The sequence below is a fragment of the Bactrocera oleae genome, chromosome 2, assembly GCF_042242935.1.
Source record: "Bactrocera oleae isolate idBacOlea1 chromosome 2, idBacOlea1, whole genome shotgun sequence".
Classification (NCBI taxonomy): domain Eukaryota; kingdom Metazoa; phylum Arthropoda; class Insecta; order Diptera; family Tephritidae; genus Bactrocera; species Bactrocera oleae.
The window spans coordinates 74,586,689-74,612,195 of NC_091536.1; the positions used below are offsets into that span (position 1 = coordinate 74,586,689).

Sequence of the window (25,507 nt, forward strand, 5' to 3'; positions counted from 1 at the left end):
GCCCGATTTATGAATGAAAACCAGCTCATCAATGCAACAACCCTGGGTCTGGCACAGTTATCTGGTAGTAGTAATCGAAGTAGTAGAAAAAATATAATAAAAACAATAACAAAACGTTGTTGTATCATTATTTGCATGAGCGCATCTGAAGTGGCCATTGCGGACCAACCACATTTCAATTTGTGCTAATCGAATCTGAAAGATAATAAATACAGCTACCTGAATACGTGAGCGCCTTTCATCGCGCGTGTGTTTGTATTTATGGCTGTATCCTGACTTGTTGGTTTACCTTTGTGGTTTTAGCTAAGGGTAACGCCCATTTAGCCTATCAAAAATGCCTCAATGGATTTAAATTGAAAGTGAGTTGCAATTTGCTGTTTTGTACTGTTTTTCTGTATTGTTTTATTTTGTTTTTGTATTCGAGTAACTACATAGGTATATCTTATAATGTGTCGGAACACTGGCCGCTACAAACACTGTAGAGCAGAGAGGGATGGCATACAAATCAATGGATGCGCAGCTAAGTATGCCGTTACTATCCTCGAAGATTCTTAAAAAGGCACAGCATTCGCAAAGACTGTTTCAGTACACTCTAATTTGCAAACTCGTTAAGATCAGAGGCATATTTTTAACTAGGTTAGTAGTTTTTAGCAACCGTGAAAATGAGCGATTTTACCATTGATTATATACTGCATCGTGCTGGCGAAAGATATGTCGGTACAAATGCTTCGATTGGCATTATGGAGCGCATTAAATTGGAGCAGCAGCACCGGCGCCAACGCGAAGCTTACGAGACTTATCAAGCCGGCGTAGCCGTTGAGTTGGCCAATATGGCCGCTGGTGTTGTGGACGCAACGATGGGCGCATTCAATGGTGAGAGTGTGGCGCAAATGCCTATGTTCGATTGGTTACAGTATACGCGTTATCATCCGCCACGTTTGCCACGTAAGTATGGAATGAATCCCTTTGGTCACTGATAGCATTAATAAGTTGAAATTTTATTTTATCCAGGCACATTACGTCAACCGGCCGCCAAACGCACGCCCGGACGTTTGCCACGCATCCCCTTCACACCCGCTCAACTGGAGGCACTGGAAAGCGCCTATCGCACAGCCAATTACTTAAGCGCGGAAGAAGCTAATCAGCTGGCCGAATCCTTAGAGTTGACTAATACACGCGTTAAAATTTGGTTTCAAAATCGTCGCGCACGTGAGCGACGCGAAAAACGCGAGCGAGATGAGAGTTATGAGTCCACTATCTCTTCAAACGCTTCGAGTCCGGAACCGCAATGTGATATTGTGCTATAGTTAAAAAATTACTCAGTAACGATTTTGAAACAAAAAAATTGGATATAACACGCCTCCAGACTACCTACTTGTATATGTTAATTTCAGTAGGGGTTTGAGATATCTTCTTTTTTGAAATGCTTGGTTTTTCATATTGAATACCTAAATATTAGTCCTGCGATAACTGGTTGCGTTAAGGAATAGTTTTGCCCCAGTGATACTCGGATATACCTATATACTTAACTGAAAAAGACACAAATTAATATCCGCACAAGGACTGACACCTCGTTAATTCTACATAAAATCATGTAGTGTAGATTTTATGTCGCCATAACGATAACATAGAAATTAGATATAACATTGTGGTTGTGATTATTAGTAAGAATTTCAGAAATATCAAAATATATAACTGTAATAAGTATAGCAAAGTATATAGTGGTCGTAATCATTGTATATATACATATGAACATATGTATTTGAAACTATATTATATTAAGATAATCTTAATAAAAAAAACTAAAATATATTTATTTTGAAAAATTTATTTGACTTAGACTGTTAGCTCTAGGTCTATGTTTAACATAAATGGGAGGGGTACAACCAGTTTTAAACTGAACTCAGCCTTACATTGACCACTCAGTATAGCGCCAAAATGTCAGCTCAAAATTAATTAACGGGGCTGTATAGAACATTATCCGAACGACACTTTAGAGAGGAAATTGGCTTGTCAATAATCAGCAACAAATTGGCTTTCTTGTCCGTTATCATTATAATCTTTGCTTTAGGCTCAGAACCAGATTCACTATTACCCACCATTTATTAAGAAACAATATATACTCGTAAAAAACACTTCATTTAAAACTCTTTAATAAGGGTAGATTAAGTGAATTATATTGTTCTGGGAACATACCTATTTATGTATTCTGATATTAGAAAGTGATAGATGGATAGAATAGAGATAATATTTATAATATCCGCTACGATATCATACATGACTAAAGTTTTTTTTCTCATAAATTGCTAGAGATAACTCTGTTAAACTAGCTACAATTAAAACTTTAAAAAATTTAGTATATAGTATAATAGCATTCTTTATAACTACCAAATGCGATAACTATCGAAGAAATAGTTTCATATCATTTATAATATTAATAAAGTACAATAATGAAGTAGAATCAAAAGAATATTTATATAATCTTTATGTAGGCTTGTCAAAAAAAAAAAACACACACAGCAAACAATATGATTAGCAGTGCATAAATTTAAATATTTCAGTAAATACCATATAGTTCGCTCAAAAACAAGTAGTGTGTGAAAATAAATATTCAGTATTATACAATAGTATAGTATACAATTTTATTTTTGGTGTTTTTTTTTTTATTCTGATCTTTTCGTAAGCTGAAGGCATATGACGAAGCATAACGGTTTCCTGTAAACCGTTGTTGATTGGCTGAAACTTGGCTTAGCTGGTAGAATTATATCAAGTGATGTCATTCGTTATCAATTGATGTATATTGCTGCTAGCTAAATAACAAGAAGACATCGACTCGGTTAGGTTGATATAGTGACATTATATCACTCATTAGATATATGTATATAGCTTGATATGACTATATGTGTTTTGTGACTTGGTCAAGTCGATATGATTTTATTTAATATAACGTACCAGTTGGTTGTCTCTTTTATAAGATAAATACTACGAGTTCGGTATGAGATTAAATAGCGTGATTTTCTTGTTGTGATGTGATGATTTAATATGATGTACTGGTCTTCTTGTACGCCTTTTCATGTAATAAAATCATGCAACTACGTTGATTTGTTTTTGAATTTTTGTTATTTAATGTATTGATGTTATTTATTGTGGCGATGTGATCTAATATGGTTGATGTGATTTGATGCAGTGATGTGAATGAAGGGGCGATCTCCGACGGCGCTATGAATAGTCTTGCAGTGATTCCGGATTTCTCCGTGGATGACACGTAAACAAAATTCTCTACTAAATGATATTGTCACTACAATGACCAAAATGTCCAAAAAGTTGACAAAATGGTGGCGCTTTAAAAATTTTTATTATGATCGGATCTTTCTTCTCTGAGTAATCACTCAAGAAATTTTGAAAATTCGAATTAGGAAAATATATATTTTTTTAAATATCACACTAGGTGTGCCCCTTCACCTAATTTCATTTGAGTACCTTCTTTGCTGCTATGTATGTATAGGTATAAAAAACGACCGCCAGTATGGTTGGCTAGAAAACATATCACTGTGTTAAATATTGTAGATATGAAAGGGCGTGCTACGATGTTATGACGTAATGTAATGTAAAGTAAAAGCTGCCTCTTAATATTTTTGGGTTTCATATAACGTAATTTTATCTTCGAATTGGGTTTCTTATAGTGTAACCCAATCTTTGCTGCTTTAAAGAAACTATTGACGGTTCTAAAAAATTAAAGAAAACTTTCGGCTCTTAAGAAGAGACAAATGAAATAAACTCTGCTTGTTAAAGTTAAATTCTAAATAATTTAGAAGACAATTAATCCCTGCTAATCTGCATTGCCAATTTCGCTTATCGTGGTAATTGTGGCATAGGTATATACATATATACATGTATCTAAATACCGGTACGGTCAAGTGGAAACAATATCTTTATAACCAATTAAATATCTGTGAATAATACCACAATTCTGTTTAATATGTCTATCTTATCTTAATTACGGTACTCTAATGTAAGCTATAGATCGAATGATATAATTGTTAGCAAATAAGCAATAAGTATTTTTGTTTGCGTGTACTAGTTTACACATACACAACTTCAAAGTAATTACCTATTTAGAGCGCATGCCACAAAGAGACCGCTTAGATAACCACCAGTAGCATCTGTCACCGCAAACGAGCGCTCGAGCGCTTGATCGGTATAATGGCTATGAATATTTCATTACGAATTTTGTCATCCTTACAAATTACATCCCCTTTGAGAGTATCAGTGGCTCGACAATAATTTTGTGCGAACTATGTTTTACCTCAAGTAGTTCCTTTATATATCGATTTTGCAGATTGTCTGCTGTGATAAGTTACAATTGTGGCCTTGTATATGTACACAGAAATAGAAATGTATGGCATGTACGCAAGCAATTGTATGCGCAGTAGCATTCATTAGTGTACGAGTATTCATACTTTCAGAATTAGCAGCTGATGAAAACGGATATCTTCTAACTTCAATTACTTCCAATGATACCAACGGCCTCCCAGCGTTTCACTACATTCAGGCAAATAATAATTGCCAGTTTTGTTTGTGGTACACAATGTTTTTGTATATTACCCTTTTAATTATAACTCAAACAGTTAATTACATACGAATGCACTTCAATTGGATATCTATTTACACTTAATGGAACTCATTCTGTTATCAGTTTCGTACTGACCAATAGATGTATATCGCACCGTTGTACCGCTTTAAACATTCCCCCCGGACCCGGAGCTCTCCAAGTGGCCCATATTATCGAAAAAATTCAGTGAGTATTTAGAAATTAGAAAGCTTTTAATAGGCAATATTTCGAACATTTATTTAAATGTTGTGATAATTGATGCCGTCAAGCTATTTGCGAAAAATCTTCCCGGATTGATAAACGCTGTGAAAGAAGTTAAAAAACTCAACCTTACGGCAGAAACTCGTCGAGACGTTGATGGAATTTTGAAATATACTTTTGAGCAAATTTTAGTTCGTTCTGATAGCCTCGAAATGGTTTAAAATCCTTCAGTCAATCAATGAAAGAAACTTGGGTTATTTTTGCAATTTCTGCGCGACCAGTAGAAAGCAATTTATAATGAATGCAAAATGTAGAGCATGTCGAGACGATTTTACCATCAGCGAAAACAAAAAAAAAAATAAAAATTGAAGAATTGAATAAAAAATGCAGTAAAGAAGAAATAGAATTCAAAAAAAATCGTTCTCATTTCTATGACAGTTTCATGAAAGAAGATGAACTCAACGCAGCTGCAAAAAATTCACCTCAGACACGTTTACGATGCAAATTTTGAAACCCGCCTTACCCCATAAAACTTATTGAATAATTGAGTACCATCAATCAATCGAAAATTAGGAGACTTCTTCCATATATGTATATGCTTCGCTTTGAGAATATTTTGCACTTTACTCGGTTCTGTTTCAAGTGGTGAACATTCGATTAGTGCTTTAGAAAGAATCAAAACTTTCATCGATCATGCTCAAGAAATTGGATTTCCAGGCTATTATCGATGAATTCACTGAAGATTAGAGGATTTTAAACTGCATGTTCAAAAACTTAATCACAATAGTCGACATATACCAAGAATCTCTTTATTTAAATTAATTAGATCGATAAAGAAATGTTTTATTTGTCTTTCTTCGTAGTAAATGTTAAGTCTTGCTATCCCCATATTCATATATTTCGGTATCATTTGAAAAACTATTTTTGACTGAAATCTATGTATGAACTGATTTATATATTATTGATTTTCAAAATATTACAAAACAAATTTGTTCAACACAGATGTGATAAAAGCATAAGACACTACGTCGTATTTGACTTATTCTTCAAAAGCACTTGAAGTACTTTGTGTGAAGCTAGTTAATAAGGTTTATAAGGGGCCCCAATCTTTTAACCCCTGGGCTCGGTATTTCTCTCGGCGGCCCTGGGCACGGGCACAGAAAAAGTTCACCGGGGGTCAGATCTCAATCATCGTGGATGTAGATGTAGAAGCAATTACAAGCATTTTGTCATCATATTCATTAACTTGAGACATCTGTCTCTGCACTGCCTGATTGTGTAGTCACCACTTATAACAATATTCATGAACGATATGTTGAAGACATTGCTTTAACATCTTTAGAGAGTCACCTCATATTATTCTTATCCAAAATCATTTCCAGGATTTTTTAATATTAATATATAAATGAAAGAAAAACATAATGTTTACCCCTCGACTCTCTAAATACAATAACACTTGGAGCTTGAATGTTTATTTCTACACTTACTTCAACACGTTATGACAAATGAAAAAAAGGTAATCGAGCTCCTCCCATATATCAAGAGTATAACGGCACTAAATATACATATACTAGAGCACCAACCGGATAGAGCATTAATCGAATAATAATATTCGGTTTGCACTACCCGGATCGTCGTAAGTTGTCGACTATTCGATTAACCGCTCATTTTCGACGATTCGGTTAACCGTGCGTTGTCGACTATTCGAATTATAAGAGTTCATTCAAAAAAACAAAAACAAAAAACAAAATGCCAAAAATCAAAGGCTGCTTGCATTTCAAACAATTTTCATTTATTCAAATACTCGCAGCAGAGAAACTATTCAAATAGTACTATTCGGTTAATATTCATACGAACGGTTACAAACCGAATAATCAGTTTTCGAGTTATTCGAATAATTTTAAGAGCCCTAATATATACGTACAAATTTATTTTTATTTATGGTGGTACGAAAAAATAGCTTACATCGAGTTAGGGGAAATTGAAATTATTAGCCTTTGCGCCTCTCATTCGAACGTACACATATCACTCAAATATTTTCTAAATACTATTTGAGTGACTCTGTATTTGCGACATGTTTTAGTTCAAGTTTAATCTGACAAGAGCCTCTGTCTGCTATTATTTTTCATTCCAGATATAGGTACTTATTTTTCTAGCTTAAAGTAGTAATGATATTTGACGGAAAAGAATTACAACCAGCAAAAAATATAAAATCTTAATTTAGTTATTTTTCTAAAGAAGGAGATAAATTCCAATTAAGAGTACAACAGTTCTCCTTTACTTAAACTTGAAATACTAAAAAATTAAAAAAAATGCATTATTGTATGTATTTTAAGGTGTTGAAAAGTCGTGCCTATGCAACTAACTTATCTGTGCCAAATGTTAAATAAAATTAAATTACTAAATTCTATTATCGTATGAGTAAATACAATGTGTATGGTATAGTAATGGTTGAGAACGAATTCAGCATACATTTCAACAGAAACGCAAACCAATCAAAGAAAGTGCTGAATTGGGTTCAATACCAACTGATAGTTTATGCCACCATTAACACGTTAAGGGAAAATATTGAGTATTTGATTAACTACTCTTGTATTTCGTAATACCTCCGTTACACACCCGTTACAACACGCTCATTATGAGCCATCATCGCCATGTTAACACCGGAAATCCGGAGTAATTGCGAGTATTTTATACAACGATTTAAAACATTTTATAAAAGGCGGTGAATTTTATCAACTATCCAGAATTCATTAATGAAAAATACATGTTTTAATGGATTAGGACAGTCTCGTATTTTTCAATTATCGCTTTTTTTTGTAAATGATGTAAAATAGCGTAAATTAAAAAAAATATTTTGTATTTTCTTGGGCAGTCAGATTCAGCACCCGTTTTTCTGAAAATTGCATTTTCATATCAAATGACGATGGTACTAAGCAATTTACTGTCGAAATTTAAACCTCTTTCACTAGTTCTTCATTTTACGAAATATTTATGTAGTATGTATATCTATTTTGTTTCAGAAAGGACCAGTTCATAGAATCATATCGTCGCCCGTTGACCGCCATTTTGAATCAAAATGTCAACTTAAAATTTTTTTTTATAAACTCATCTACATACATTTTAATAAAATTTAAAAGCTTAAAATTCGATTCCTTTTTCCTTACTCCCAGAATAAATTGCGAAGTTAAACCTTTTCAGGACTCCAGATTTTGTTAGGTTAAACTAATCTAGTGTCATATAAATCATCCTAAAAATAAATCTATCTAAAGGTATTTGAAAAGGAATGGTAGGGAATAGTTGGCAACAATTTTATGGAAAATTTCTCTTGACTTCAATGACAAAAAATTAAAAAACAAAAAACTCTTGAAGAAAATATTTTTATTTTTGATTTATTCTATTGTATACGAATATATTTACGGATTTTTTTCATTTGTGCATACACTAATCATAAAACAATAAACAAAATGTTGAAATCGATATATTTGCCAATTAATAGGAACACATCACGAAGGCCGAACATTAAGGCTGTAATCTGGAACCCAATGCAGATCATAGTGATTGGTTTGATAATTCTGGTAATACGTATACTCTATACGCTCGATGCTCGCCACTTTTATGGCACTACGACCGACATAGCACCGATAGATTATTTCGTACTCACATCTGAGTGCCGGATACCTTACGTGGATCCATTTTCTGCTGAAGTACTTGACATTTTTGATCCTAAAAAGTTTACATATTTCAATTGTACAAATGATGTAGCACTCATCCAGCAAATTTATCTAAACGAGACTAAACAATATAAGCTACATATGAATATGTCGGCAATGGCGGAAGTTTCGAAAGCAAACGCTGTCAATAGTGGAGATATGCACTGCTGTTATAGGGAAATAAAGCGGTCAGGAATATATGAGTTGGCCACCTCTGGTTATGAGTAAGTGTTTGTTTGGCGGAAGAGATAATATTACTATACAAATATTAATATGGTTTTTTGATGGGGAATACACTCACAGTATCCTTTATTCTTTGTTTGGCCCCAGCGTAAATTTATATAATATAAATATCGGCTCAAACCGTTCAAATATCCGCTAATTTAATTTGTACAAAGTAATCCATAGACTCTTCGAAGTAATCCATAGACACTTTCTTCACGTATAAGTTTGAACATTTCCAGCAATGTAGTATGGTTTTCTTCGATCATGAAAAATTAAAAAGATTCCATATACCATTTTTGGGTTCTATAAATAAGGTTTTAAATAAAAAGCTTTCGCTCAAATAAGATATCGATAATCTAGCTCCCTTATGTATATTAATAAATAGTATGCTATCAGATCCATCTAAACTTTAATGTTGTCTATTATTGTACTTCTAACGGTTGTTTGTACATTTTCTATGAAAGACTTCCAGACTTGTTACATTCCCAATTTTCTAAACTTTTAAAGCCTTTATTATTGACTTTAATGTAGCCTTTCATCTTGCCATCGATTTCAACAAAATTTTTTGGTGCCCCGCCATATCGACTACATAATAACCGAGTGCTATATCGGTAACGAAACGAAAGTGATAATTCAAAAAGACGCGTTTACATTTATACAATATCGTAATTTAACTGATTCATTTAATGCCAAAAGATTTTCGAAACTTGGAATAAAAAGGCCAAGCGTACTTTTGTTGGGTATTGATAGCCTCTCCCGAATAAACCTGCGCCGTACTATGCCCAAAACCTTTATGCATTTGCAGAGAAATGACTGGGTTGAGCTGAAGGGTTTTAATAAGGTAAATTCAAAGAGCCTTTATTAACTCGTATCTAATAAAAATTTAATTTTTATCATTAGATCGGCGATAATACGTTTCCAAATTTAATGGCAGCTTTAACCTCATACAATCAAACCATAGCCGAGAAGAAGTGTCAATACAACACCCTCGGTGGCTACAATCAACGAATGTGCAATCTAATTTGGAATAATTTCAGAGATTACGGCTATCGAACCGCATACGCCGAAGATGTACCATTAATTAGTACGTTTAATTTCGGAAGAAGTGGATTTGCGGAACAACCAACCGACTATTATCTACGACCTTTTACAATTTGTATCGAAAATAATATGCGCGTTGAGAACATAGACGATCTACCAAACTGCATTGGCCGCAAACATTATGCCGAGTACATAATCGACTATGCCCTACAGTTTTCGATTACTTATTTCGATGAACCCATTTTCGGACTATTCTGGATGAATTCGTTTAGTCATAATTCCTTTGATATGCCAGCAGCAATGGATATGAAAATTTTGGAATATCTTGAGAGAATGAAAGATGAAAAAATTCTACAACGTACTATTGTATTCCTTTTTGCTGACCACGGCATGCGTTTTGGTCCATTATTGAAATTAAAATCTGGTTTCTTAGAAGAGCGTTTACCAATGATGTTTATATCATTACCACAGTGGTATCGCAATGAGCATCCTGAATTTGTGAAAGCCTTGCAGGTGAATAAGAATCGACTTACATCACCATTTGATATATATGCAACACTGAAAGATATAATGGAATTGACAAACCCCGTAAAAGAGTTCCCCTATCTAAACGATACTACCCAAGGCATCAGCATATTTCGTGAAATTCCTGAGAATCGTACTTGTCTAAATGCAGGCATTGGCGATCACTGGTGTACTTGTTTGTTATATGAAATTGTATCAATTAACGATAAAGAGGTTAAAAGTGTTGCTCACTTACTAATTGATGAGATGAATAAATATCTCGTTGGTAAAAAAATTGAAACCAAATGTGCTGTTCTGGAGTTAAACAATATTTATCAAGCCTTACGAAAAACAGGCATAAATGTCAATAAAAGTAATAATGAACTAACGTACAGATTGTGGTACTTTGTACGTCCAAGATTCAAGGATTTCCAAGCAACAGTTCTTTTTAATAAGACTGCAAATAAAATCGAAATTAATGTCGAGGATATATCACGTCTAGATTCCTATGAGCAGACAGCATCGTGTATTGATATGAAGGAAGCAAAAAAATACTGCATTTGTCGAAAATAATCCTGTATTACGATATTTATTTAAAACTCTGTTATTAAATACAAAATGTTTATACTTTAAATATCTACTGTGTTCAGTTTTTCGAAATCGGATTTCTCAAAATTTCTTATGGCTTTCCTATTTACTCCTGAAGTTATCTTTTAAACTCAAAATAAATGAAAAGTATTGCCTAGTAACAGATTTAGAGTGGTTAATGTCATATACTTATACTCTTTGTTATTCGAAATTACAACTTAACAAAGGGAGCATCAGACATTAAACAAAACCGAAACAAATAAGTGGGAGCTATTTTTGAATTAAGGTAAGAATTGTTTTTGAGATTCAACCTCACTACGCCAAAGAAGTACATCTCCCTGACTGACCGATATGTACAGTATAAACCAAAGATAGGGAAAATAATAGTTATGGAGAGGTTAGAGAATGGTTTAACCGATATTAACCATTTACATTATACAAAAATTGGTCCAAGAAAACTTGACTCCTTAATTAAACCCTGAACACGTTATATTAAGTCTCTCAGTTTTTGAGATATCGATCTTAAATTTAGCATATGACCGTTTCTTACCAAGAAGCTGCTAATTAGCGGCCGATATGGGATCACTATATATGCAATACAAACTGAACGATCGGACTCAAGTGCTTGTATGGGAAACTCTTTCATTTGACGTGATATCTTCACGAAATTTGGCATGAATTGTTATTTAAGGCAATAATGCAATCTCCGAAAAAATTGTATAGATCCGATGACTATAGCATATAGCTGCCATATTAACTGAACGATCAGAATAAAGTGCATGCATGGAAAACTTTTTTATTTGACGAGATATGTATCTTCACGAAATTAGATCGTAAGCAAGTTCTAGTGAGAAACCTTTGTATTTGTAAAGGGTATTTATTATAGCTTCTATGCAACCGCAGTTAACGTTTTTTCTTGTTTTATTTACCGCACATATTGACCGATATATAATAGAGTCAACGGAATGTCGAAAATCATTGTAATGAGTATATAGGGGCGAGAGAAGACTGAACCAATTATATTCATTCTAAGCAAAAAACTAAATTGTTTGAAAATTCATCCACCTAATTTCATTAAAATATCTCAGAAAATTACCGATATTTTCACTATAAATTCCCCAAATGAAATTTTCCCCACTACATTATCTATCTGTGTTTAGTTTCGATATCTTCCCTAAAAGACAAGAGCAAAAACCTTTGGAAATGATATAAAAATAAAGAAATTCGTAGTAGGTTGAAACCCATCGGAAGCGAAAGATAAAATAAAAAGTAATCAGAGAAAACTAATTTACAGGCGATCTGAGGTCGTGAAAATGTCGTCTATGTTTGCATTCATGTAGTACAATAAATATTACACACTGTTGATATGTATAGTACAATATATTTTGACATATGTAGTTAGTGATATCTGAAACAGTTTCCGTAGCACTCAAATGTTACAAGGCATTACAATAACAAAAAATTACAAAAAAAAAACTTCAAACATAATTAAAAGGGGGCCTTGTTTTATACGAATTCACCCTACTCCTCCCCTTAACACAATGTTAACCCACAAGTGCTGCCAATCCATTTGAACAACTGGTATAATTTATTCGAATATGTATTCTCTAAGGCTTGGCGAATCGAAGATAGCTTTCCGCGCCTTAACTTAGGATATCATCGATAAAAACCACGCCCACATTTTAGATAAAAATATACTTCAAAATTATTCAAATCGCTAGATGACATCGGAATATTGTGATAAAGAAACAAACATCAGAAAAATAAACTTATTAAATATAATTATAACTCATACCATATTAAATTTTTTTTTTAAATTTCACTGTGTATTTTATTATTTTTTGTGTTTATGATTGTTGCTCTTTTAAGGTGGAAATGTCATGTTATTCTAACTCATCATCTAATAAAGAAAATGATTTTTTATTGCACAGTATTAGTTGCTAATCTTAATTGCAGCGGTCTGATCTCAACAATGTTTATTTTTGAAATGTTTCCAGGTTAAGGTGAATTGCATTGTGCCTTTTTGTTAGGGCTACATTTACCATGTATTGATAAGTTTAGCCTTAGTAGCAGACAATAAAGGATTAATATGATAGATAACATGCTTAACTTTTTCAATGAAATATTTATGTATGTAAGGAAGTGCTATGTACAGCTACAACCGAACATTTAATAATAATTAAATGAGTTCCACAAAAATTAAAGTTAATTATAATTTACCACTTTAACGACAATATTGATCTTAAGAAAACGATCGCAAGACTTGCACACGTATACTCACTTATATGGGTATAGATCGATTTAATCCATTTTTTATGCAATACATTTATTTAGATTTCACATTAATTGACCGACATAACGGAAGCATTTTGTAAAGGGGGGAACTGCTGAAATTCCAAAACTACTTTTAAGGTCATTAGGTCGGGTTTGCCCCTTTTCAAACTATCATCTGGTGAAAACTTGTCGAGTAATTTCTTAAATTTGAAATTTCAACGAAAATTGGAAGGCATCTCGATCCTTTTTGAACTGATTTTAGCTTGGTATATCATTATCAGAACCGAATGTTACGTTTCCGTTCAATACCGTCCTACAATTCAAATTATACCAATTTATAGTGAAATGCAACCATTTTATGTACATCCAGGCGAGGTCCACTTTTTATAAATTTTAAAATCATGTACATTGTTGTTATTGTATCCCCGAGGTAATTTAAAGGAATGCTACCGAGTGGACAGTCTTTGGCCGGACAAAAGTTTCAGTTACGTAGACCCGACTGTCGTGGGAACGGCAAATACAACGTGTTACTGGTTGTCTAATTCATCACGAATTCAATTCGTCTCGTCATTTCGAGCATTTTAATTGCTGTTGCAAAAAACCGTTAGTTGAACTAAATTATTATACTCTTGTACAACATGTTTTAGGCGGTTTCGAAAGGATAGCTACGTTCAGCTTTGCACAATTTATTACTTTTTGTACCCTTATGTTAGTTACTGCTCGTGTTGATATCGTTTATAGATTTTTTTGTTGATCGTTTTGCAAAGATATGCATATCGATTTGTGTTCAACAACTTTATATATGTAGGTGAATGCGATTCTACATATGTACATAGGCACACACGTTATAAAGACTCATGGAAGACCCAAGTGAAGAAGGGATTAACTTGGCTTACTAAAAATGAAGCATGTACAATTTGAATGTGTGACTACTTGACTATCTACTAATTAAAACAAGAATAATGTTATCTTCCAACACAAATACAAAATATTCCATAGAAGAACTTGATTTTGATCGATCAGTTTGTACGGTACGGTTGTAAACAATTTGTTCTCGTAACGTAGTCTTGGACAATAATTCATGCCAGATTTGGTGATGATATCTGATCAAATAAAAGAGTTTTCCGTACATTGTGTTCAGTTTGTATGGAAAATACATACAAGTATATGCTGAAAGGACGTGTTCAGAATTTCTGATCGACAACGTGGGACTAGTTCGCGTATATACGAGTACATGTCTAAATTAGACGAACATTAAATGACGCTAATGGTGTCCAAAAAACCATATGTTTATTTCAGTTATTCGGCTTGAAATTAAACTTACCGACCGAAGTGGTTTTATCTTGCAATTTGCTCAACATTTCATCATATTTATGTATAAAATGCACCATCAGTTGTATTTGCACAATTATCAATATATGTATCTCGCGTGATTGTTTCTAGTTTCTTCAGAGAATATCGCCGTGTTTACTTTCGAATCACAGTGTGTATACCGTAGAAAAACTAATTAAAGACTTGTTCGGAAGCACTTTAAAAACTTTAAAATAGTTTAACTAATAGAGTCCCAACGTTTGACGTTTTACAATAAGTGAACAAAAATACAACAACAATAAAAATGTTTTGAAAACATATGTTTATATTTAGAGTTATCGAAAAATTATTGCAGTTTATTTATTTTCTTACGCGCTACCTTATTACCTACAAGTATAGATGCCATGTTAGACATTTGATTTTTGCTGGGACTATGAACAAATTCAAATTCAATTTCTTTATAGCATCTTTTTAGAAGTTTAATTTTATATTAATATTAAACTATACTTGGTGCTTTTTAAAAAAAATCAAATTTACAAATGAAGAAAAAAATGGTTTCATATTTTTTCCAAGAACTTCCGGTGATGCCTGGAACGCCCTTCTAGATTTCGGTGTATCCAGCAATAGTTTATTCACTAGTTTAAGTCCAAGCAGTTTGAATCTCAACTTGCAGCAAATATATATATAATATTAAAAAAAATATATTGTCTCTAAACATTTTAAATGTTGCGCAACACCAATTTTCAAATGGGCGCATCTATATTTACACTCTTCGGCGAGCGAAACCATACAGTACGCGCAACACAATTGCGCGCGAATATAAAAAATATGAGCGATAAGAAATACCCGTATATATTATTTCTAACGAACTGCGAACTCAGCCAATAGAAAATAGTGAAAGTCGAGTTATTGAGACGAGGAAATCCGAAATAACAAGTAAGGAAAGGCTAAGTTCGGGTGTCATCGAACATTTCATACTCTTGAACTTCCAAAGATCAAAGACGGGAAAATACCTTTATCTTAAATAAATAAAAGTTGCTAAAGAATTCAACATTCATTATTCGCCGAAATCGTGAATGGATTCCAATCAAATTTGGTATATTACGAATTTAGACTATAGGTGATCTACTCCATATAAAATAATATTATATTAAAATCATCCTCAAAAGAGATATATGTGACATAAACTCAACTGAAGAAGATAAATATAATCAATATATAGCATATGTTTAGATGTGCAAAACGTCAGCCAGAAGATCGGAATTGATTATATTTTATTAGAGATGTGAGGTTTGGACCATATTTTGACCAATTCCATTGATATTAAGCTAAACCTTATGATAGGTATATGGGATATAGGGGTAGTATTGACCCGATTTTATCTATTTTCGAGATTAACATACTCATATTATTAACAGAAAAAGATGATCTCTGAGTTTCATAAAGGTACCTGACATACCATCACCAATATAAAGAGGAGTAAAGTCAACCGGATGTTTAAAAATCCTGATATTAGTTATATGGAGACTTGGGCAAGTTTTCATAGGATTTTATCAATTTTGCACAAAGATTCGCCGTTATTAGAAAAATACGCTCATTTTAATTAAGATAACCCACATATTGGCCGATATATGCGGTATAAAGTCAATCGAAAATTCGAAAATAAATATAAAAACTATATGTGCGCTACGGGAAGTATTGATCCGATTCAACTGATTTTTGACAAACAGGCATGCTATTATCAGGAAAGGACTATTTCCGTATTTCAATAATATATCTCATAGATTTTCGATAAAAAGTTCGCAATTGGAACTAGGGTTTCCATATTCGGTGTCTGGGGGCTTGGACAGTTGTAGCCCGATTTTGACAATTTGTGGTCATAAGGTGGCACACTTCAAAGGCACTATTCGTGCATAGTTTTATCTCGATGTATTCATTCGTGCTTGATTTATAATACTACCTACCGAATTTGGTAGAAATTGATCAAATAGGCTCTGAAATATGTGATTTCTTCTAAATATGGGAGGTGCCACGCCTATCGCATAATTTTACTAATGGCTCTTATAAAGCCTTCTTGTACCATTCCGGCTGTAAAATTTGATGTCTATAACGCATTATTGAATAATCGCGCATTTAGTAGTTTTTGACAAAATCGTTATATAGGCAGTGAGCGGGGTTATCAACCCATTTCATCCACTTTCACATTTTCGGTAGGAGTGCCAAAAACATTTTTCTTGAGCGAACTTGGTTTAGTGGTTTAAAAGATCTATTAACGGGCGGGGCCACGCCCACTTTTTAACATTTTTTAAATCGCTTATGCCTCTCTCTAATGCTCTTCATTGTGCCAAATAACAGCTTTGTATCTTATTGTAGAGCTTATGACACTTTATGCATTTTCGTTTAATGGCGTTTTGTGGGCCATGGTCTGATTCAGTCCATCTGCAATACCAACCCCCATTGGATGCCAAAGAACGCATGTACCAAGTGTCATAATCATATCTCAATTTTTACGGACAGACAGACATCCGGATTTCAACTCTGCTCGTTATTCCGATCATTTATATATATGTATATAACTATATATCTACCACTATTAGTTTTAAGTGATACAAACAACCGTTAGGTGAACAAAACTATTACACTCTGTAGCAACATGTTGCAAGAGTTTAAAAAAGCTGCAATGAGGTTGACATATAAATAGGTAAGGGTGAAGTCAAGCAGGGCGTTAGTGCCAAAAACTAAGTTCGTGAGAAAACATATTACAAAACGAAAAGCTGGCAAAGATACATACGTACATATGTAACCTATTAAAAAATACTTGCAATCATGTCGAAAATAAAATATAAATTACTAGATAATAATGCATACAAAGAGCAAAAAATTCAATCGAAACATATCATAATATTTTGTATGATCATTTTTATACTACACTTGCTTTATTGGCAATCCTTTAGCGACATAGACAACATTAATTATGTGGATAAGAGTGCAAAAGATACTGATAAAAAATCACAAAAATGTAAGTAATATGTATATGGTATATGCTAGAAGAAAATATTAATACAAAAAATTGTGATTATCAATTACCGTTATGTTGATAATTATGAAGGTACAGTTTTATTAAACAAATATATGGCAATCAAAACAAATATAATTATTATTAGAACAAAAACTATTACAAGTTGTAACAAAATAACGGTCTGCTTTGTGAAAAATTTGCACGAACAATAGCTTTAGTTTTATTGTGAAAAAAAGTGTTAACTTCGGTTGCACCGAAGCAACAATACCCTTCACAAATAAACGCTTGTTGGCAGCTATATATATATATGCTATAGGGGTCCGAGCGTTGACCTTGATAATAATATAAGTATGCTAAATTTCGTAAAGATGTAATATAAATAACATTTCTCAATAAAATTGAATTGAAATTGAAAAAAAAAAAATTATTTGTTATTTAAATTGTATCTGTATATATGTAAAAAGTACGTGTCCAAAATTTGGCTTTAAAGAATATAAAAATAAATGTCATGCCCGAAAATAAATGTTTGAATGTAAATTTTGAATGGAATGACCCATATATTTTATAGGATCTCCGAAGTATCTTTCTGTGTGTTACAAACTTAATATATTCTGTTCAGGGTATAAAAAATATTGTTGAGAACTATTCATATAGTGAAAATAATTGTAATAATTGTTTCCAACTAACTCCATTAATATTTGTATGTGTGTGTATCAACAGCAATCTCACCAACAATAACTGAAGCAACATCAGCAGCAATAACAACATTTTCATCAAGATCCTCAGCACCAACACAAGAGCTGCAAAAATATTTTATTTACACTTCTCAATGTCGTGTGCCATTTGTGGATCCTTTCGAGAAGGGTGTGTCAGAACTCTTCAATCGGCGAGGTTTTAACTACACCAATTGTACAAACGACGAATCATTCATAACAATCAACTATCAGCTAAATGCACGACAATACTTTCTACACATGAATGTGGAGGCCATTGAACGAGCAGTTAAACCCTTAAATGCCACCGCTACGGATGTCGGCTGTTGTTATCGGCAAATTGTGCGAAGTGGCAGTGGTGGACAGGCTGATAATAAATTCGAGTGAGTTGAGTGAGTGAGCTATGTTCGCACCGAATTGAAATCCTCTTGAAAACACAATTTGTGAATTGTGGAACCTAGTATTAATAATGAATTGCAGTAGTTTTTATAGTCTGTTGAATTTAGATAATACAATACGATAACAGTGTTATGTATACGTATTACGATTGGTTAATCGATAGCATCTACCGTTATTCATAGACGAAATGTATACATATATTATTTTGGTGACTAACTTTATCGTATAAGAATAATGCTTTAGAACAACTATGTCCACGACTTGAGCCAGGGATAATGGGATGCCCAACTCTTTCCAGTCTGAGAGCGCCTCAAAATTAGCGTTTTTTATAACATTTTCCACTGTAGCCAGATTAAACAAAATAATAATTTTGGGCATTTAAATTATAATACCCAACGTTTATTAAGATTAAATATTATTTTACATGCATCTCTGACTTGAGCTCGAGAGCGAAGTGAACTTCTCTAATTTGACCGTTAATCGGACTTAATCGACCATCAATTACAAAGCAGTATAGATATATCGATGGAATAACAATTTTTATACTCTCTCAACATGTTGCTACCGAGTATAATGGGTTTGTTCACCTAACGGTTGTTTGTAACACCTAAGACTAAACAAGACAGATATTGTTATACATAATATATAAATGATCAGAATGCCGAGACGAGTTGAAATCCGTTTGACTGTCTGAAGATAGGCGGAATTGGACCACTGTCGCGTCCACAAAATGCCGTTAATTTAAACCTTAAAGAACGCTATAATTAAGCCGCAAATTAATATACAAAACTGTAATTTGGTACAACGAATCGTAGTAGGAAGTGACATTTGTTTTTACAAGATTTAAAAAAGCTTAAAAAAAAGGCGTGGCTCTGTCCTCTAACAGGTGTAATGCACATAACTCACAAACCACTAAAGCTGTATTAACCAAATTCGCTCAATCTTTTTAGCACCTCCTTCGACAATACAAAAGTGGATGAAATCATACGAATCATCAAATAACGGTTATGGTGGATACTACTAAAATTGAGGTAACTCACGAAATAAATGTGTCAGATGCATTAAATTTTGTACCCAAGATGATACGAAATGACTTTATAGGAGCCAGTTTAGGTGAGATCCTATATCCTTATAAATATTCGAACAATTTGAACCAAATATGTGAAAATGGGCGTAATCGACTACAACCACGCCTACTTCTTACATATAACATTTTTAAATCAAATCTGATTCTTTTATTTTATGCTTTATAAATCGAGAGTCAATGACGTTATCGAAATAAAACTTTACACAAATACTCCATGTATGGTATTCAATTTCAGGTCTAAAAATTGTCGAAATCAGATCACAACTTTTCTAGGCCCCAGATACCGATTATGTTGACCCTAGTGGTTATGGCAGAGTTTATGCCGAAATAATCTGTGAGTTCTAGTATTGAAACTCGGTGATAATACTTTTTATGATAAGAGTAAAATCGGAAAGACGTGAAAATTTGCACAGTTATTCGTTATTCTTGCAGAACGTTTCTTTTTTGCAAAATCAGTTTTGCAATTACATTCGATGAAATAAATTTCAATTCAAGAATTTGAAATTCTCTTTGTAAAATAAATTTCAAAATTGAGTAAAAATCAAGCAAAACAAAAATGCAACAAAAGTGTTAAACAGACAAAATTTGGGTTAACACCACCACCACGAAGATGATCACAGCGGTATAGTGTTCGTGTACATACTATGTATTTAGTTATTTGGTATTGTTAATAATCTTTGATATTTATTTAGGAGATTCAATGCGAGCGAAGGCGCGGGAAAAGCTAGTAATTCCGAATATTTAAACACTATTTTAAGAAGCTTCACCTCATCTATTTCTAGCCTAGTTAAATTACAATACTTTCATTTCCAATTCACGAAGTCGTTACATAAACACACATTTTGAATCACCGTAAAATTTCATCTTTCCTCTGTATAACGAGTGTATTGATCGTTCATCTGTATATACCTATAACTTGACAAAGGATAAATCTACCAATAAGAGAGGTATTGGCCTATATTTTCGCCCACCTCTTATATAAAAAACAAACTGATTCCCGTCTTCCGGTTCACAGCTTATATATAGATGACAAATTTAGTATTGTATTTACATATGTATATTAATGTATTCGCTAATATTATACAAATATTAACGAGTTTGCAATGGTTTAAGATTTAATTATTTTACGATATTTAAATTATAGTATATGTGGATCAAAGATTGTACTTACAATTTGATTATAACCACACTATTTTTTTACTCTCTTTTTATTATTTAGTTTACTGCCATGCTCTACATTTCTTCAGGATTTTATGGTACCACTACACATAGATTATATAATTACCGAATGTTCATTGAGCAAGGAAGCAAATACTACTATCATTCAAAAAGATGCTTTCTCATTCGCTCAACAAAAAAATAACAGTGTCACTAGTTCGAATAATAAGCACACAACCTCACGAAAGAAGCCGAATGTATTGTTGTTGGGCATAGATAGTTTTTCTCGTATAAACTTACGACGTACCATGCCGAATACCTTTAATTATTTGCAAATGAACAATTGGTTCGAGTTGCAAGGTTATAACAAAGTGAGTTTCTTTTATAAAAATAAATTTACTAATCATGGAAATCAAAAATAGTTTTATCTCGAATGTTTTTTGATTTCGACACAATGATCATATTGTTCTAGTTTTGTTTTCGAAAAAAACTACTTTTATAATATAATACTTTTTATACCCTGAACAGGACAAATTAAGCTTGGCAGAAAGTTTGTAATCCTTAGAAGAAAGTCGAAGATCCTATATATATATATATATATATATGCCATCTCTCTTCATTATCATTATATATATATATATATATATATATATATATTTATGTTTATGTATATATATTTATATATTGTACATATATAAATGAGCAACGTGACGAGCTGAGTCGATTTAGCCATATCCGTCTGTCTGGCTACCGTCAGTCTGTATATAAGCCAACCAGCTCTTCAGTTTTTGAGATATCGATCTGAATTTTCGCACATGTGCTTTTCTTTCTCAAAAGTGGCTCTCTTGTCGAAGTCATCGATATCAAACCACTATAGCATATAGCTGCCACACAAACTGACGGATAAAACTCAAGTTCTTCTATTTTAAACGATTATATTTGATATAATATATATATATGGTATATGTTTTACGAAATTTGGTGTAAAATACTCTACAACGCTAAAATCTCCAAGAACATCGGATCACTAATGCATATAGCTGCCATTCAAACTAACTGATCGTTTTATACCTTTTTGTGCTATAAGAAATGTACCCGTGAACGGTATTATAGCTTCGTTGCAACCGAAGCTCAAGTTTTTTCTATATTTGCTAAAATGTATTTGTATAAAAATATAACTCAATTTAAAAACAATATGTTTTAAATTTATTTAACATTGGTTTTCTTCTCCAGATAGGCGATAATACTTTTCCTAATTTGTTGGCTTTGTTAACATCGTACAATTTAACCACAGGAAAAGAAAAATGTCGTCCAACAACTGTGGGCGGTTTAAATGACCCGATTTGTAATCTAATTTGGAATAATTTTAAAAATTACAGTTATAAAACAGCATATGCAGAAGATTGTAATGTCATGAGTACATTTAATTATGTGAAGTGTGGTTTTTTTCAACAGCCGACAGATTATTACCTCAGGCCCATGTTGTTGGCCCTTACCGAAAAATTAGATATTGTGAAAAATGCCGGTCTGGAATATTGCGTTGGTCGCAAACATCATGCTGAATACATATTTGATTTTATGCTACAATTTGCGAATAATTTTCCTGCTGATCCACTTTTTGGACTATTCTGGACAAACTCATTTAGTCATAATGCCTTTGATACCCCAGCAACAATGGACACGAAAATTTTAGAATATCTAATAAGAATGAAGAGAGACGGCATTCTCGAACGTTCCATTGTGATATTTTTTTCAGACCATGGGATGCGTTGGGGTTCATTACTATGGTTAAAATCTGGTTTTTTAGAAGAAAGATTACCCACAATGTTTATATCGATACCGTCGTGGTATCAAAACGAATATCCGGATTTTATGAAAAACTTACAAATAAATCAAAAGCGTTTAACAACGCCATATGACATTTATGCGACCATGAAACATATACTTGAAGTGGCTGAACCGGAAAATGAATTTCCTTACCTCAATGGAACCATACAGGGTGTTAGCATTTTTAATGAAATACCAGAGGATCGCACCTGTACTGATGCTGGCATTCCCGAGCATTGGTGTACATGTGTACCATATGAAACAGTAGATATAAATGATGAGCTCGTAAGTAATTTAACCAGCCTGATATTTAACGAAATCAATCAATATTTGGTTAACAAAAATATTGGCGATAAATGCGATAATTTGACTTTGAAGTCTTTAAATTCAGCTGAATTAAAAATGATTGATGAACCAAATCAGTCAACGTACCGGCTCACCTTCGAAGCACTGCCAAAAGAGCCGTCATTTCAAGCGACAGCAATTTACAATAGAAGTTCGAAAGTAATTTCAATTAATGTTGAAGATATATCTCGATTGGATTCATATAAAAGCACCGCAGGCTGTATTAATTTAAAAGAGGCTAAGAAATATTGCATTTGTAAAGAATGAAAAAATTTGATTTCGGCATACAAAAATAGTTATTTTAAAATTAAAATATTTTAAAAATTTAAATAAATTATAAAATTATAAATTTACTTTATAGTTTCCGCATACATATATAATACTTGTATGTTGAAACAGATCACTCACCGAATACAAATCAGAGATAATACATATTATCATTAAACATAACCTGTGATAAGAAATAGTATTACATGCATGATAGCATAATCGAGAATATTTGAAACAACCGATTTCGCAAAGGTACATAAAATAAAAATACTAATGACGGACCAATATTAAAATGTAATTTAATTATATATACACAAAAATATGTATGGTAGGCGTAGTAAATATATACATTTTATTAGAAACTTGTATTTTTATTCCATTTAAAAATTAAAAAAATAATAATATTAATTATAAAGTAGTATTTGATCTAATTTATGTTTTTACAAGAAATAATTTTAACTTCGGTTACCCTGGTCAATTAAACAATTTCTTGGAGATTGTAGCAATGCTTTAAATAATAATGCTCTTATCTCCGATAATGCTTATGCCAAATTACGTGAAGACACCTTGACAATATATACAAGGATATTAAGTTTGGCTGGTCAGTTTGTATGAAAGCTATATGCTATATCTGGCGCATAAAAAAGTTGCGACATTTGATAGCGCAGCGCTTGGTACTTCGATGTTGTTTTCACCTTTAGCTTTTACTTTAACAGGAACAGAACTCTCTGGCTACATGTGAGAGGTGGACGAGGCAACAACATCTGGCGTGATTATTAACGACTCAATAGTAGGCACGCGTTTGCCAAAAATTTCTCTCAGCTGTTTGAAATATGGACACTTTTTAGCGATTTTTGCTGAAAATATAATAGAGATGGTTATATAAATGCAAGTTGTAACATTCAAATTGTCCAACCTGCGATGGTACTTCCATGAGTTTCCTCCATCAGTCCAGTACCAGTTGAAGCCAGCCAGTCATTAACTTTGCCGTACTGCGACTTCAAATGCCGCAGCTTCCACCGCACAAGTTCCCAAGAGGCATTTTTTCAAAATTCGCTTAAAATAGAACCGTGCAGTAGGAGCCTAAAAAGAATGATCAACGAATTAGATTAAAAATTTAATTTAAAAATTTTAACTTAAAACTTGCCTCAAAATCCGGCTTCTCCTTCAGCGATTTAATTATGAGGAGTACTTCGCGATCCTTTCATTTTTTGTGTGGCTGCTGCCTTTTTTTTTTTGCGGGGATTCAACTTCTTCAGTCATTTTTATCGAATATGTTAAATAAAACTTTAATAATTAATATAAAATTCAAAATTGTATAAAACCTTTCTTAATAAAAAGCAACGAAATGTATGTATGTATATATGCATATATTTGTAATAGCTGGCACAGGGCTGCAATTATTTTGCCATTTTCATTGCACGAGAATTAATATGGGCTTTGGTGTAGCACAATTTATAACCATTGCATATTTTCTTTTGCGTGTGTGGTTGTTGTGCTAAAATTTTACAATCTGTGAAATGGTGATCCTCTACTGTTTTATCAAAGGAGAAAATGCATATTTTATCCATTGTACACAAAAATTTCAAAGGTAGCATCACTTTGAGACCAACAGATTGAAAAAAATTGGAATAAATATTAAGAAAATTTAACAGAAAAATAGATAATTTTTGTGTTTATGGTGATCTGGCATCAGGCCAAAGGTTTCAGTCCATGATTACACTATAGAGTCCTTAAATGCCTGTTATAAGCTGATGTTTACCCATGCAAATTTTGTTGCTGGAGGTGTTTCGGCTCGTGCTTCTTGATAGAGGCACAAATCGACGAAGAAGTATCGCTGGCAGACCGCGGCTTTTATAGTATTTTACATTTCACAGATAAGGTATAAAGAACATTTGCTTAATTAGCGTCGATAACCTCAAATCAGAAAGTGATTTAAGCCAAATGAATCCTTGATAACACAATGGAGCCATTTTAATAAAATTTACTATATAAATTGCAGTTACTTTTTTTATACAAGCCTTTTTAATAAACTAGGTTTTACTAAACCTTTAAGTCTATTAAAGTATTATCTAATTCAATATTTTTAGATTTAGATGAAATAAACCTGAAACATATGCATGTACATACCAATATACATGAATTTGCCCATCATGTTTATTTAGGTAATTAAACTTTTATTAATTTATCGAATATTTTTACGATTCCATTGTAATTACT

At 32.7% G+C, this 25,507-nt stretch overlaps 3 protein-coding genes and 1 long non-coding RNA gene across 4 annotated transcripts; 3 read left to right on the forward strand and 1 right to left on the reverse strand.

Moving 5' to 3' along the window:
* The first annotated feature begins 460 nt into the window (after positions 1 to 460).
* LOC106616014 (homeobox protein GHOX-7) lies at positions 461 to 1,719 on the forward strand. Its single transcript, XM_014232459.3, has 2 exons — positions 461 to 945; positions 1,012 to 1,719. The coding sequence occupies exons 1-2, from the start codon at positions 663 to 665 to the stop codon at positions 1,305 to 1,307; spliced, it is 579 nt and encodes a 192-aa protein (XP_014087934.1). The 5' UTR covers positions 461 to 662; the 3' UTR covers positions 1,308 to 1,719.
* Positions 1,720 to 8,220: 6,501 nt separating this feature from the next.
* LOC118680159 (uncharacterized) lies at positions 8,221 to 9,057 on the reverse strand. The gene is made up of 2 exons (XR_004975670.2): positions 8,828 to 9,057; positions 8,221 to 8,740 (listed from the first exon to the last, which is right to left on the reverse strand). It is a non-coding gene; the product is annotated as an uncharacterized lncRNA (long non-coding RNA).
* LOC106616030 (uncharacterized) lies at positions 8,281 to 10,930 on the forward strand. The gene is made up of 3 exons (XM_014232478.3): positions 8,281 to 8,750; positions 9,283 to 9,592; positions 9,652 to 10,930. Exons 1-3 carry the CDS (start codon positions 8,281 to 8,283, stop codon positions 10,867 to 10,869), a joined length of 1,998 nt encoding a protein of 665 aa, XP_014087953.2. The 3' UTR covers positions 10,870 to 10,930.
* A 6,281-nt stretch (positions 10,931 to 17,211) lies between these two features.
* On the forward strand, positions 17,212 to 23,649 carry LOC106616015 (uncharacterized). Its single transcript, XM_014232460.3, has 4 exons — positions 17,212 to 17,488; positions 18,209 to 18,584; positions 20,907 to 21,216; positions 22,079 to 23,649. The coding sequence occupies exons 1-4, from the start codon at positions 17,296 to 17,298 to the stop codon at positions 23,282 to 23,284; spliced, it is 2,085 nt and encodes a 694-aa protein (XP_014087935.3). The 5' UTR covers positions 17,212 to 17,295; the 3' UTR covers positions 23,285 to 23,649.
* The last annotated feature ends 1,858 nt before the right edge of the window (positions 23,650 to 25,507 follow it).

Bases quoted from the DNA above. Each gene is read 5' to 3' on its own strand.
- LOC106616014 (XM_014232459.3), top strand. From the start codon at position 663: ATGAGCGATTTTACCATTGATTATATACTGCATCGTGCTGGCGAAAGA. The intron at 946-1,011 runs GTAAGTATGGAA...TATTTTATCCAG, and splicing joins TCATCCGCCACGTTTGCCAC to GCACATTACGTCAACCGGCC.
- LOC106616030 (XM_014232478.3), top strand. From the start codon at position 8,281: ATGTTGAAATCGATATATTTGCCAATTAATAGGAACACATCACGAAGG. The intron at 8,751-9,282 runs GTAAGTGTTTGT...ACTTTAATGTAG, and splicing joins TTGGCCACCTCTGGTTATGA to CCTTTCATCTTGCCATCGAT. The intron at 9,593-9,651 runs GTAAATTCAAAG...TTTTATCATTAG, and splicing joins AGCTGAAGGGTTTTAATAAG to ATCGGCGATAATACGTTTCC.
- LOC106616015 (XM_014232460.3), top strand. From the start codon at position 17,296: ATGTCGAAAATAAAATATAAATTACTAGATAATAATGCATACAAAGAG. The intron at 17,489-18,208 runs GTAAGTAATATG...GTGTATCAACAG, and splicing joins TGATAAAAAATCACAAAAAT to CAATCTCACCAACAATAACT. The intron at 18,585-20,906 runs GTGAGTTGAGTG...TTTATTATTTAG, and splicing joins CAGGCTGATAATAAATTCGA to TTTACTGCCATGCTCTACAT.